General features: G+C 35.0%; 1 protein-coding gene across 12 annotated transcripts in view; it reads left to right on the top strand.

Annotated features, from left to right (window-relative positions):
* Positions 1–14978, top strand: part of LOC136030302 (zinc finger protein rotund-like) — a 257373-nt gene extending 242395 nt beyond the window's left edge. For 11 of the 12 annotated variants that reach the window (XM_065709179.1, XM_065709178.1, XM_065709180.1 and 8 more), the window contains 3 exons: positions 674–809; positions 7626–8373; positions 10013–11147. In XM_065709179.1, the coding sequence (XP_065565251.1) occupies positions 674–809; positions 7626–8373; positions 10013–10220 (1092 nt within the window). In that variant the 3' untranslated portion in view covers positions 10221–11147. Of the gene's footprint in view, positions 1–673; positions 810–7625; positions 8374–10012; positions 11148–11604 lie in introns of those variants that run through there. The other variant, XR_010618239.1, reaches the window with a different exon arrangement.
* The last annotated feature ends 1137 nt before the right edge of the window (positions 14979–16115 follow it).

Here is a 16115-nt window from a genome sequence, read left to right as displayed (position 1 = left end):
TATAATTTCTGTAGCTAAGGAAAAAGTTGTATATTTTTCCTTATTTCTTTCGTCAAGAAAGAATTTTTCTGGGAAAATAATTCACTGATAAATGTAAAAAAGGCTCGGAAATGCAAGTAACCTAAACAACGCGTTGTTTATTTAGCAAGGTTTGTTTTAAAGAATTTGATTTGGCAAATGGAAAGTTTTCCAGAAATACACTTATATCTAATATGAATTTTCAATAAATATTTGTAAAGGTCGCTAAACCTTAATGACAAGAGTACCATTTTAGCCATCAGACTCCAAATCGATCAAGTTCAGTTTGAGATTTCTCTTAGATTTTAGCGTCAAAGCATTTAGTTGAATCCTAGTTTTATACGTTCATAAGTATATTTCCTAAAATAAGGTCTACTAAAAACGATAAAAGACATGTTGTATTTCAAAAGAATACATCCTCCTTTTTTGCATTTCATGGGAAGTGCTGAGGACAAGAGCAGTGTGTGTTGAGGCTCAGTGGTCACCAGTACCTTGTCTTCAAGCACATTCAGTCTTAGAAAAATTCGTTATAGCATAATAAGATTTGGAAACCTAATCGCAGATAAAAGAAAGTAATCGGTTGAGCTCCAACTTGATTTTTCGAAATAAGATGACTTGTTACTCAGCACAATTTAATTTTTTTCTTCTGTTATAGATATTTGGTTCAAAGGCAGATTTGCAGCTTCATACTCAGATCCATATGCGAGAGGCAAAACCATACAAATGCAGTCAGTGCTCAAAAGCTTTCGCAAACAGCAGCTACCTTAGTCAACATACCAGAATACATTTAGGTACGAATCATATTTTTATTACCTTATTAGTGCTGAACCATAAAGGTTTTTTGTTGACTGCCAGCCATAATTTATTTCTTTACAATAGCAAAGTTGCGCACGGCCGCGTGGTTACGTGTGGACATGGGTTTCTGCTATCAAAAGAATAAAAAGCTACTTGGCCAATTGCACCAAAAGCTGGACAGGGAAAACGTCATTAGAACGCAAACTTATTAAAGTCATACGTTCCGTTTAGTTTTATTTCAAAACTACCAATCTGATCTTCAGCTGCTCAGAGCACCAAAGATGTAATTTTTTTTTTCTGGGAAGTCATTTAAATCTAAAATTTTGGCTTCCACACAACAAAAGTATTTTTAAGGATTAAAAATTCCAGGAAAGTCCTTTACGACTATATTGATTAGATTTAAGAAATTTTGGTGAAATTTAATTTTCTGAGATTTGTCGAATCTTATATTCATCTGAGGAATTTAATTTGTTCTTCTAAGAAAATGAGCTTATTATATTGTAATAAAAGTATGTTCGGTTAATGCATTCAAAAATAACTCAATTCTTTTTGAACGCAAGATGTGTTTGTTTATTTGGGGTTTGATTTGTTCGACCAATAGGTCATATGCGTTCGTATCAGTTGATTTTTCTCTGTCTCATGTAATCACTAGCTCGCTTGGGTGTCACTTCAGCCAATTTTCACTTATTTTTTTTATGTATCACTCATCTTGCTATTGGTGAGGGGGGGTATTCACCTGCCGCAATTGCCTGTGTTGGAAAACGGGGGTCAAAATAACAGAATTACGCTTTATCATACTGCAATACACATACAACAAGTTAAATAATACAAATTTAACTTATAACCTGTCACATAATTCGAGATATAAAAATATAAACAAATAAAATGCAAATAAGATGACTCTAAAATAGAAATATGCAGGGAGTGAAAAAAAAGCTTATAGGGAATGAACCGAACCTGTAGTCCTAGCAAATCTACTTAATAAGCTGGAGCGTCGTCTTCTAATCTCAGGGCATTAATAGCCCACCACCTTTTATAAAGGCTCTGTCCCAATGGGCATCTTAATATCCTTTAAAATCATAGTCAATATTATCCAGTTGTAAAATCATCTCTTGGAGTGAAAATATATCAGGTATTTGTATGACTAAAATACTTTGTAATTCAGTCCATATGGTTTGGTTAAATCCCCAAATGTTTAACTGAAACACTGAAAGAGAACTTGTCATTTGTCCGTGAAAGGGCTAACCTAGGTCTCTGTAGCTTATTCATAACACCTTCTTGGCTAGGTATAGACCAGTGCTACCACTATTTCGGATTTTTCCGACATTGTCGGATTTTTGGCCCAATTGTTGGAAAAAAATATTCATGTCAGACTTCAGAATTTCGTCGGATAATCAGTAAAGAGATGGATACTTGTCCAATTTTAAATTGTTCCAGTTATCTTTTTTTACTAGCGAAGGATTTTCAAACTAGCAAAATGGTGGACCGATCTCTTAGTGATAAAAAAAAAACAACAACAAAATAACCTACCATTAGTGTAAGAAAGTCGAAACTTTTAAAATTTGCACATGTGTGTTTGCTCCTGATGGCAATTTGATGAAGAAAGAAAGTTAACTTGAAAGAAAGTTAACTTGAGACTTCTGCCAGTATAAGATTAAAAAGGAAACATCAAAGATCTTGGCTTGCTATTGTCAACAAAGCACAGGCGAGCTAGGCTACTATGGCTACTCACAGGTTCAAATGTTGAAATGTATGAAGAAATAACCTACCAAAAATAAGTAAGTGATTTAGGTCTGGACCCACTAAATTGCAAGATTTACCATTTCATTTTAACAATTTAAAAACACTGGCACTGATTATACTGAACTTAATCAGAAAAACTAACCTTACGGCGTGACTTTACTGGACTTTAGTGACTATCAAGTTGTTTTGATAGTCACTAGCTTCGATGGCTATGCACCTAAGGTAAAGGTGCAGACTTTTCCCCATTTGAATAAGAATATAAAACAACTTGATTCTTAGTTCATATTATTTAGCACACTCAATTTATACTTTTCATGAATGCGCCTCAATACCCGTTGTTGTTTTGTAGGCTAGAATAATTCCTAATTATCACGTATTTTTCACTCAGTGCTATTTATGATAGTTGAGCCTTATAGTTGAAATTTAGGCCTTTTCAACACTTAAAGGGGCTTCGATAAGAGATGGGCTTTCTTATCTATACGTTTTTGTGGTGACACGTTCATCTGATTATGTAGAATAAAAAGAATCACACAGGGGATTTTTATACTTTATTTTGTTATATACCATCATGAATAAACTCATACAAATGTTTTTCCTTTTTCTGTTGAACAAGGATCTCACTCACGCAAATGACAGGGCATTGTAAACCCTAAAGGATCCACTGCTTCAGATTCAAACTGAACTCTAGCTCTATGTGCCGGATCTGTTTATAAATTCAAATCTTCTTTTCCTAAGTCAAATCTTTTGTACCACAAAATAAAATTAGAGGGGGAGATACTTCTAAGAGAAGTGACCATAAATTTCATGAAGACTAGCTACATTAGACCAGCATCGCCTTTGAATCTCGACCTTGACAAAGCAAGCGAATACCTTCCAGCTGTAGCTGTGCACTACGAGTCTCTTCAAACCTTGCGATCAAATCTGAGTGCAGAAGTAGATGAAATTGAAGTGAAACTCATCTATGAATGTGCTCGTAAGTTACATGTGGAGGTAGTGAAGCAAATCAAACAGCAATTCTCGTTTGGGGACGAACTGGTCTTAAAACTAAAGCTTACTGCGCTTTGGTCTTCCAATTGTGACATATATCTGTGATTTTTTACTTTTCTAAAAGCACTAAATGGTACTCAGAGGTTCCCTAACATGGTCAGCACTGTCCAGCACCTTCTGACCTTGCCATTTCCGAACGTTCATGTGGAGTGGTTCTTTTCAACCTTAAGAGACGTAAAAACAGATGGTAGGAACTCGCTGAAAAGTGTGACCCTTACATCAGTTATTTAGTTCAATTCTGGCACAAAAAGAAAGAGACATGTGTCTCATGATTAGAGGCCGATGTTCCCTGCTTAAATCAACGCAAAATTGTAAAAGCTAACGCGAAAGCAGACGAGTGTGTTTAGTATAGTTAAAAAAGTGCAGTTAAAAAAGAAGAAAAAAATATGGAAGTTTGGATGGAACGTTGAGGCTGGTGGAGCCATGGGACAGACGAGTGCAAAAACTCGGTTCCTGAAAAAAAAAATTCCTACGTGACGGAATACTGTCAGATTTTTCGCTTGGAGTTGGAAATTTGCTGGATTTTGGACCAGTATGGTGTCGGCAAAAAGTTTTCTATGGTCAGGTGTCACAATTTTCAGGATTTTTAAACAAACCAAACGGAAATCTAATAAGAACAAAGTGGAAGCACTGTTATACACCCCTTTCCTACACGTTTCCTGTCGACTTTGTCAGGGCTACTGGTATTTCCTGACATGATAAAGGTGGAAGGGCCTGAACCTTCTTTTTTGAGGTTTTAAATTGTGCTATTCAGGCTAAGGACTGCATTTTCGAGACTAAATGGCACTATCTCAGAAACCAGTTTGCAATGTGACGTTGTAATCTGGATCAGATCAGAGATCTGCCCTGCAACACCTTCAAACATGGTCATGTACTTTTTGTTGAGATCCTCAGCTGGAAGGTGATTAATTGTCAGTGGAGGGAAGGAGTCCGTGTGTACCAGGGGAACATGTTTTTTATGGGTTGGAAGTCCTAGTGGCAATCTTCATGGGAACATTATTGGTGAAAGATTAAGTAACAGTAGCTTTCTTCTCCACGAGCATTGGGACACTCCTTGGAGTTAGTAGCATGCTTTCCAGTGCAGTAACGGCACGCAAGTACCACCTCTTCCTTTACTGTCTTGGACTGGGAACTTTCTTTAAGGGTGTGTTATCCACTACATTGTAGTCATCTTATGTCTTTATGGCAATTGGAAGGCATGTGACCAGAACCATGGCAATTGAAGCATCGTATTGCCCGGGAGATAAACTGCTTTATTGTATACCTTGCACCTCAAACGGAGATTTTCAGTGGGAACTGAAGATTCTGATTGAAGGTGCAAACTAAAAGGAATACCAAAGGGCATGGGTTTTTGAAGGCCATAGTCACTTGATACCTTGGATCTGAAGGAAGATTTCTTTGGGAAGAAGAATTAGCGACAGTACTAAAAGGATTAAAAAATAATAAGGCTCCAGGTGCTTATAGTATGGTAAATGAGTTCATTAAATATGGTGACTCTGAGGTTAGAAATAAGTTGCTAAAGATTATGAATATGATTTTTAAAAGGGGAATTACCTAACGATTTTAGGAAAACCTTAATTAAACCACTGTATAAGAAAGATGATAAGAGTGAGTGTGGTAATTATCGAGGTATTAGTCCGGTCTCTGTAGGTAGCAAATTACTTAGTAATATGATATTTTTTAGACTGAGAGATGTTTCAGAAAACGTTCTAAGATAAGAACAGTGCGGTTTTGGAAAAGGTAGAGGATGTATCGACCGAATTTTCACTCTTAGGTTAATAATTCAGAAGTGTCTGAGTTGTCAGATACCTTTGGTCCTCAGATACCTTTGGCTTTAGCAAAGGTCTTATCCTTGTATGGTATACTGGACAAATACATTAAAATGATAGTGCTATGTACAAGAATAACACTGCTAAGGTTAAGGTAGGAAATGAGGTTAGCAACTGGTTTTGTACTAAATAAGGAGTTAAACATGGTTCTGTTCTATCCCCCTTTATGTGGATCATTTTGACGGACTTTGCACTAAGGAGCACAGAAAAGGCAATGGGTGCCCACGTAATCAAATGAGGAGGAAAAACTCTCCTCAACTTAGATTATGCTGATGATTTAAGCATCCTTGATGAAAGTGGGAGAAAAATGAATGAACTTTTGGAGGTTTTGTGAGTTCAGGGTGCTAGAATAGGTTTGATAATTAATGTTAAGAAGAATAAGTCACTGAGGCTAGGAATAAGTGAGGATGAAAAGTTGACGTTGGGTAATGAAAAGATTGATCTGGTGGGCAGTTTCACTTACCTTGTTAGTATTATTAGTAAAGACGGTGGGAGCAGTGAAGATGTTAAAAGTCGATTAGCCAAGGCTCAGGGTGTTTTTTCACAGTTAAAAAGAAGTTCGGAAGAATAGGAAGATGAGTCTACAAAACAAGGTTAGAATATTTGAAGCTACAACAATGACCGTGGTCAAATATGGCTCTGAAGGATGGGCGCTCCGAAAAGCGGATGAAGATTTGCTAGATGTTTTCCAGAGAAATTGCCTACGGATTGTTCTGGGTACCCGGCTCACTGATCGTATTTCAAACAGTAGCCTGTACGAAAAATGTGGTTCAATCCTGCTTTCTAGGGCTATAATGAAAGAAAGGTTGAGATGGCTAGGGCACGTTGTGCGGATGAAGGATGACAGATTGCCGAAGATTGTCCTTTTTGGCCAACCGTCTAGGGTTAAACAGAAAACAGGTCGTACTCGTCTTGGGGGGGGGCATCATAAAGAAAGATTTAAAGGAAATGGGAACTTCCTGGGAAGGTGTAAAAAGGGAGGCTTTGGGCAGATTGGGATGGAGAAGGAGCGCGCTTAGCTGTGTTGGCCTCAGGCGACTTTGGGCTGCGGTGAGTTGTTAGTAGTAGTAGTATAGTCCCTTGTTTGATTCTATCATCACCTTGGACCTCCCTATCAAAATCATCCAGATTGGTGACCTCCTCAAATAGGATGAATACAATACCGTTTTTGTTTCGGATTAAATTGGGATTGGAGCTAAGACCAAACACAAACTTTGCCTTACAACTATTTTACTGCCATATCTGACATTGAAAGTATAGCTGCAGCTACTGATGGATTCACAGCTGTTGTGATAATATAGCCATCAGGTCCAACTCTTTCTATCATTGAGCCATAATGGCCCGTACACTTATGATTTTGGAGGTGTTCAAATAGTTTTTTTTTGCAATAACTGTCTTACTTTCTAATGTCAACAACTTACTGGTCTCATTTGGAACTTCTAAGGCCAAAATCCTTACACCACAATTATTTAGTTCAGGGGTGACAGGACTAATAACTGTTCTGTCAGTCATCACAATTAAATTGAAATACCAATAGGTTAAAAATAAACCGGTAAAACAACAAAGTCAAGTCACAAAGAAAAATATGAAAAGAGATAGAAGCGGAGGAGGCCCTTAGTCAAGTAAATTAAGCAAGCAAAATAAACCAAAAGCAGGCACTGTAACAAGTGTCTAAGCAGGGTAAAAATGGGTTGATAAGCACTCTGAAACAGGTTGGAATTGGATAATGGCAATAGGTAAGATACGAGGAGACTTAGAAGCTAGCTCTTTATTCATCACCCAACTAGAGGAATAGTAACTTTAAAGATACTTAATTTATTTAAATTTCAATTCGTCAACGCAAAATTTTCGCAACAGAATCAGCGCCATCTGAAAATAGTATAAGAAATATTAGTTTCAGATAGCGCACAAATTTTCTTTCATGCACATACAAGGGTAGGATTTCAACCCCGACATAGGAGTGGTACATATCCAATTTTTTTAGGAGGGGGATTAGCGGATTTTTAATGATTTGCAGCTCTAGAGCTACGTAATGGGCCCCTTTATCCTGGTATAAAGGTATAAACGACAGTTATGTATTTGTGCATAAAAAGACTGGTATGTCCTGGTATTAAGATTCTATATTAATCAATAGTCTTTTTTATTGTTTTTTTTTTTGTTTTTTTCTCAAGTAGTAAAATTTAAATCTTTCAGGCATCAAACCATACCGATGTGAGATATGTCAACGAAAGTTCACTCAGTTAAGTCACTTACAGCAGCACATTCGGACTCACACGGGTGACAAGCCGTACAAATGTCGCCATCCTGGATGTACTAAGGCATTTAGTCAATTGAGCAACCTTCAAAGTCACAGTAGATGCCACCAGACAGATAAACCGTACAAATGTAATAGCTGCTACAAATGTTTTTCGGATGAATCAAGCCTTCTTGAGCATATTCCTAAACATAAAGAGTCAAAGCACCTAAAAACCCATATTTGTCAATATTGTGGCAAGTCCTATACCCAAGAAACCTATCTAGCCAAACATATGCAAAAGCATGCAGAAAGATCGGACAAGAGACCAGCATTAACAGGCTCTGCTGCAGCAGCTGCTGCAGCTGCGGTAGCTGCTGCGCTTCGAGTAGATCCTTCCTATTGGTCCAAACCCAGCGATTTAAGCTCTGGCTTAGAGATGAGTCATGGCCATGGACACCAGCCAGGAGACGCCTGTACTCAAGGCTCGGCAGCACTAGACCATAGATTAGCCCTAGACCATAGACAACTAAGTGAAGATCTACGCCATAGTCATGCTCATAGTATGCACACAATGCATAGTATGGGTTATGATGTTAGTAAATCTGTATCGTCGGCGTCAGCATTTACACCTATCAATACCGCTGGAATGCTCCCTCTTGGAGGAGGACAGTTAGGAATGGGAGGAGGAAACCATGCTACTAGAGGGTGAGTTTCCTAATTATTTGCTTTGACCATATCTCCTCAAGAATATTTGCATAGGCTAACCACCCATGTAGCTAGCAATTACCTAGTTTTAAAATTAGTGACATACCGACCAGTTGATAGGGACAGATTTTTTTCTTATAAATGAAGGGCAATTACTGGGCATCAGCAAGTTCTGAAAAAAAAATAGACTCCTTGGATGGAGAAAACTCTAGTGCTTTGGAAAAGAATTACTGACCCAGGTCGATAATCAAGTCCCTCGATGGAAGGTGAACATTGCTAGTTGTTTTTAACACCATATATAACTCTTTCGAGAAATGAATTTAGCTTCCAGTCATTTTTGCGCTTGAAAATATATATGTTACACATGTACTCAGGTCTAATTCATCTCCCTCGCATCCCCCCTTCCTGGAGCAAAAGGAAAATGCATACCACAAATACAATTTTCATGCTTTTCGTCCGTCACCCTCATCTAGGGCTATTCCTGTGGGCACCTATCAATTTCCTTGAAGTTGCTGCTCTCTGAAAAAAAAAAAATGAAGAATTATCTTTTAATTTTAACTAAGATTTTTTTTTTTCCGTTTTCGGATAAAAAGATTCAAAAGAATATTGGTATATATTTATATCCTCTTTTGTTTTGATTTCTTATCCTATTCTGTAATATTTGATTTGCTATTTACTTTTTACCAAGTATTCAAGAGAACTGAGCACCGGGTAGGAAAATTGTCCAAGAGTTTCGATGTTTTGATTACGTCTTTAGTTATGAGTATTGTGCTTGAGTACGTTTTCATACAAATTTGTGGAGTTGGCTTCTAAAATGAAGTTAATCTAAGAATCTAAAAATCCTAATTGTCAAAAGTATTTGAAATAGCTGCTGGATAACTGGTGAACCTCTAATGAAATTAGATATGATAAGAATTTAGTACAATAATTCAACCATCCAAAGTTAAATAAAAATGAGTTATGATGAGTTAAGCACACAAAAAAGTCCATAAGATACAAATGTGTCTGACAACACTAATGTAGAATATGAGAAAAAAGAAATTCTGTAATAAATACATTTTGATGAAGAACTGGCCTTCTATAAGCTGAATGTTCAAAATACACACACCTTTATTGTAGCTTTGATATGATATTTTTGGGCCCTGTTAAGGTATGTTGCAGATCAAACTACTGTATATTTGTCTTGATTATTTTAGGATTGATTAATGGCCAATATCAATAATATTAATATCAGAATATAAATGGTTAATCATAACTATCACCCAGTCACGCAAAGAAGGAAATAAAGGTTTCGGGATCGTCCCCTTCCCTGAAATCTCAATATGTTATTTTCTTCGTGATTTCTCATGTTTTCCGTACAATTTGTCTTTTTTTGCGTTTTTGAAGTTGTGGTAAGTAATATTTTTTTGGAAATCCACCCATTACTAGCAGAATGCAAATGTAAGAAATGCTTCAAATATAATTTAGGGATTGAAGAAATAAAATTGTGCCTACAGAGCTCTGGAATTAGGTAAACGAAATAAAATAATCGTGAAAACTCACAAATTCTAGATACATATTTTTTGTGTTTTTATTCTGTTTGTATTCTGTTTTATTATGTTTCAGAATGTCAACATATCTAATTATTGAAATTTTTTAGATACTTTCCGTATGAACATCTGACGTTTTCTAAAGGCCCTGGTCAAATGGGGATGTCGATGTCGGGGATGGACATGAAGCCCACTGGTAGCTCATTCCCTAACCAGCTAATCTCATTGCATCAAATAAAGAATTATGCGCATCATCCGAACTTGGGTATGGTAGGTGGTGCTGATCATTACTCTTTTGGAAAGGAGAAGAGCCAGTGATTCCAAGGAACAGTCCTTGTGACTCTAAAGACTGCCAGCAAAGTCTTTCGCTCATAATCCAGTGAAGCGTTATTCATACAACCAGTGAAAACAGTAGTGTAGAACTCTTCCAATGTGCGACTCTCCGAGCAGAATTTAGAAGCAATACTTTTTCTTTTCTTTTGAAAATGCGCCACTTATTTTTCTGTATACGTAAACAGGTGCCTTTTTGTAACTATTCAGTGCGGCAGAACTACACCGGGGCTGCCGTACTATAATTTGCAAATCAGTCGAATTTCGAATGCCGAATTCGCCACGGTTATTAGATGGCTCTTCTTCAAATGGCGTTTGAGAGACAGCTACTGCGCCAATCGTCGTGAAAGTGTACATTTGCAATATTAAATGTTGGTGGTGTGTTCGGTCATCAGATGACGACGAAAGCGCACTGAGCTCAAAACCGGTGGTCATATACGTAATTGTTCGGCTGTGGATATATAGTATGATGTTCTTAGCTTCTCTTCTCTTTAAACATTAATCCCTTTTGCTGTCTTCTTGTTTGTCTTAAGACCATCTGGCGCATTATTTCAAATACCTCAGTTTGGAATATTAATTACAGTTGCATGTTTGTAATGAATGTTTTTTTCTTCTTTTTCTTCTTTTTGTATGCCAGTCTTTATTTAAGTCTCTAAACCGTTTCTAACTCAATCAGCATCATAGCGGGATGTCCTTTTGGTTCTTAACTTATTTTATTTGTTATTGCAAAAATTTTTTTTTTTTTTAATCTAGTTTTTATTATTCTAAGAAATGTTCTCAAATGAAGCATTGGAAAAAAAAATACAAAAAAAGCTTTTTGTTTCGTCCGTGCATGAACGTTCAATGGACTTGAAATCGAAAACAAAGGATTGACGATCTCCCAAATTGTTTCAAGCAACATTGCACTTCAGAAAATATATACTAAAAATATCTTCAATCTTTCAATCATCATGCACATATCCTTTTGATATTTCTTACACATAAACTTCTTCAACAAAGAAATGCAGTCCCACCACTCGCAGAAGAAAAGAACTAAAAAGAATAACCGCTGTTTCATACATTCATTAAATCTAAAAGGGCATTTCCCTTCTTATGTTTTTACATTTCTTTCTGTTTTGTTTTTAATACCATAGATTACCAGAAATATTACTTAACACAAAACTATGCGCTCCAAAGATTTTGTATGTCCCAATCGGTCTAAAATGTCATGCCAAAAAACGAATAGATACAAATAGGTGGGATGTTTCATTAAACAGTCGATGAATGCCCATCTTTAAAACACTATTTGTTTAAACAAACGTGATTAACCAATGTTTTAACTAATTGAAAACATTTAAAAAGGCCAATGTAATTAAAGCATGCTTTTTCCTAGGGTATTCTGGAAGGAGAACCGTCTGGTAATCTATGTTAATGCTAAGCCCCAATTGGTATGATGAGAGGCTGCTCAGTGAGGCAACATTCATAGTTGTTGAACTAAATCAAAATCAAAATGTGTGACCCTTTTATTTTTGAGTTTTGGTTAAAGACATGTCAACCTGAATAAGTTTGCTTTGCTGCTATTTCCAGTTGAGTATTTAGCCTGGCTTCAGAAAAGCTTTCTTTCAGATTATTTTGGAAAGCACGCTGTATACGATTTGGGATCTCAGAGCTTCTGTTCATTATTTTATTTCGCTTTTTTATATGATACTGATTTCCCATTATTTGTCTTCTATGGTTTGGATAATAGAACTTCCTATCAATTTACTTTTGTAACGGCAGCCACCAAGCCTTAAAGAGTTCATATGGTTTCAAAACGTATTTCTGTGTCTTATGCACAGCTGTCGTCCATCAAATGGTACCATCCCTTAGGTTGAAGCTTTATAATTCATTTTCATAATTTACGTTGCCATGTATAAGTCTTGGATTTCTCCTTTTCTGTTTTTCAAACAAAGATTTGCATTATCATCAGTCAAGGTTGTATCCAGGATTTTTTCGGCTTGGGGGGGGGGGGGTTGCAAAAAGGTTTTTTTGGGGGGTACACAAAAAAGCTTATAAATGGAAAAAAAATTGTTCGTATTCATTTTTGTTACGTTTTTACGAGTTGAACAAACATTTCGAGGGGGAGGAGAGTGTCCAAACCTCCTGAACCCCAACTCCCTCCCTGATACGGCCTTGCCACCAGTAGTTGTACGAGCGATCTGCCAATGCAAACAAAAACACTGTTTTTCAAGCGGGTGAACAGCTAACGACATCATAATTAAACTTAGTAGCATAAGTGCTGAACCTCAAAAGAACCTTTCTCCAGCTCCAGTTTTTGACCAGCTTTGGAGGAATTTTTGGAAAGAATGGCAACCCTGGTTCTTTTCAGATTACTTCCGTTGCCTTTACTTCTATTTGCTTTTTTTTTTTTATTATTTCTATTGCTTTTGTGGTTTACAAGAACAAAAAAGAAGAAAAATGATAAAACAAAATTCAGATTGAAGTTCTATTATTCATCATGCTTTGCAATACGTTGTGCTATGTATAAATAGAAGCTGAATATCAGTTATACGAGACAGTTTTTAGAAGGCTTTTACACTATCTTGTATGAAAAGTAATGAATATATTTAAGTGGATTATTCATGTGATATTATACAGTATTGTTGATTTATACGAAATAATCTTCTTTTTATACATGGCGCTAGAAATTTTTTAATTGCGTTGTTTTTAACAGAAGAAAAAATCCCCGGTTTGGAGAAATTTAATGATAAAGATATTGGGCATGTTTTGTATACAGTTGAAGATTCTAAGTTTCGAAGTAAAGCATTTACATATATTATTGCCAATAAGGTGTCGCAAAAAATACTTTGCCAGTAACTGTTCAGAATTTCCACGCTAATAATGCTGTATTGTTAAGCAATTACAATCTGAGTCGATTGTTTGAATGTTACAAGAAAACATTTTCTCTGTTTGAAAATGTTAAAGACGATTTTGAGTAAAAATCATGGGCAAAAAGCTATTTCTTGAAGAACCATTAAATTGTAAATTATTTCTATCAGGTTCAGATAAATAGGAGAAATCTTAAATGTAGAATTCCAATGAGCCTTGGAACTCGTATATCTTACCAATAAAACAAGCACTAAAATGGAAGTTGTGGTAATCCAAAACTTTGATAAAATTTTTGGTTCAAGGAACTATTGTTTTCCTACGATTTGGGGTAAAAGGGTAGCAAAATTACTCGTTAAGTTGTTTATATTAATTGGCATTGTAAGTTTTGCTCACCATTGTTGCATACGAAATGTACTATTTTGTCTTTTAGAATGTACCAGTTAAGTAAAGTGATATAATATAACAAATTGATACATACTTTTCGGCACTCTCCTACAGCAGCCATATTGGCTGCTGTCTAAAAAGGTGGCGTTGGATTACATCTGGCCGGCAGGATGGGGCCTTGTGATTGGTTGGCATTTGATGCCGTCTAGATTATCTAGTTGTAAGAAGTAGCTAAACGACAACACAAGTCTATAAATAGTGTTTATATCTTTCTGAATTTTTGTCAAAAAGACTGTAAAATAGTGAAAAAGGAAAATATATATAGGCTTGTTTTTGCCATATTTTGTGTCAATGAAGAAAAGGTTTTCCTCCTCTTCAAGAGCTTACCACCTGATTTTTATGTTTTCATTTCAATTGAAATTACCACCCAATCTTCAACATAAGCATTTGAGAGATGTTACCTTTTTTGCCAGGCTTATTTGGGTAAGATACCGTTATTTTGAGGAGAGTAATTCACAAGTATATTTCTCGTTGTTTTGTTGAATGACAGTGAAATTGAATTTTTATCTGCTTAGTTATTCTCAATGTAAAAACAATTATTTATGAGATTAGGGGGAGGGAGTTTGCCAGCATTTACAAAAAAATTCTGATAGGGATGGGGATGGACGGTAAATGTGTGACAGTTGTTTCCGTTATGACGATCCGTTATTTCCGTTATGACGAAATGATGGACGGTAAATATGCGACAGTTGTTTCCGTTCCTCAACTCAACATTTTGTGATAGTTTGGCCTTAAGCAGAAAGTAATGCATTGTGCTTTTTCTGTGAAAGATAACAGTACCAAGTTGACATTCGACTTGCCAGTTCCTAAACAGTTTGAACCGGTGCTCATTATTTACAGTCAGAACTTCATTATAAAGAGACTAGCTTGTCTGAATCTGAATTTCATTATGATTAAAATTCACGTTAATTATTATGTTCATCATTTCCCACCTTCTACACGATTCAACTATTCAGTCCCTTTGTAAGCTTTGTCTAGGGGGAAAGTGCGAGATATATCTTTCAGTTTGTAAAATTCATGTCAGATAATATAAAGCTTGTGGAGTTACTGCAGCCTATACATCAGCTTGAGTAATCTAATCCTTAGGAAAATACCTATCCTCGCACCTTACAAAGAAATCATATAGTTAGTAGGACTCTTTAGAAATAAGAATCTCTAAGAATGTATTTCTAACTCATAATCTTTTCGAATTATGACTGATGCAGCACCGTGTTAGAACTGCTCATTGCGCTTTGCCTTGCTTATCCCATTGCAGTTCTCAGATATCAACATTGCAGCAACTATGCACTTTTATTTTGTTATGCCAGGAATTAGAAAGATGGATTAGAAATTAGAAAGATGAGGGTGGAGTCATTGTAAGAGATTTTAAACTTTATGCTGGATGTCAGTGATGCAAAATCACTTTATATATTCTTTAATGTATTATATATATTAATATGTTATATATTATATATATATATATATATATATATATATATATATATATATATATATATATATATATATATATATATATATATATATATATATATATATATATATATATATATATATATATATATATATATATATATATATATATATATATATATATATATATGTATATATATATATATGTATATATATATTATATATATATATATATATATGTATATATATATATATATATATATATATATATATATATATATATATATTATATATATATATATATATATATATATATATATATATATATATATATATATATATATATATATATATATATATATATATATGTATATATATATATATATATATATATATATATGTATATATATAATATATTATATATAGTTTTATATATTCTTTAATAGCGGTATAGATTATAGATGAAGTACTTATTGAGTGAACAGACCACGCCATAGAATAAGCGCAAAATACCATTTTACTTGGAGGAATAATTTTTAAACAGAAAATATTTACGTTCTACCTTATATATTAAGCACAATCTTCAAATACTTTAAAGCATATGGTAGTTCAAATTTAATTTCTAAGATTGTGTTTCAACTTAATTTAAATGCTCCATGTCCGTTTTGGTAACACCACGGCCCTTAATAAACTAAGTTTATTGGGCCAGTATTTAGAATAAAATCTATAATGTTCAATTTTCATGCAAGAATTTTCTTGATGAGCATAAAATCCGATTCGAAATTTGTGTATTTGATATCTTGAAAACTAGCTGTATCTCTTCAAGATCCATTTCAAGGTCTGGTGCTTTCTGCTGAAAGCATCAAATAGATGGCAGGTCATTTAAATACAATTTAGTCACGAATCGTCTTGATTAGAATCTATGCCGTCAGGAATGTACAGTTATCCATTAATTTTTTCTTCAATAAAAATTCTGAAATCTATTCGGTTGTTAAGATTGTTCTTGGGACTCTTAAGGTATTAGGTAGCATCTTTTGTGTCTTTTTGGATCTCTTACATCCAGATGAGGGTTTAAAACATTATGATATGTAATAGTACCTTGGTACTTATGGACTGTGATACGCGACCGGGGGTTAGGATTTAGAGTTATTCAATAATCTTATTAAGGCCATAGTCCAGAGT

Source organism: Artemia franciscana, chromosome 8 (genome assembly GCF_032884065.1).
Source record: "Artemia franciscana chromosome 8, ASM3288406v1, whole genome shotgun sequence".
Lineage (NCBI taxonomy): Eukaryota > Metazoa > Arthropoda > Branchiopoda > Anostraca > Artemiidae > Artemia > Artemia franciscana.
This window is presented reverse-complemented; position numbering and strand designations above follow the sequence as displayed.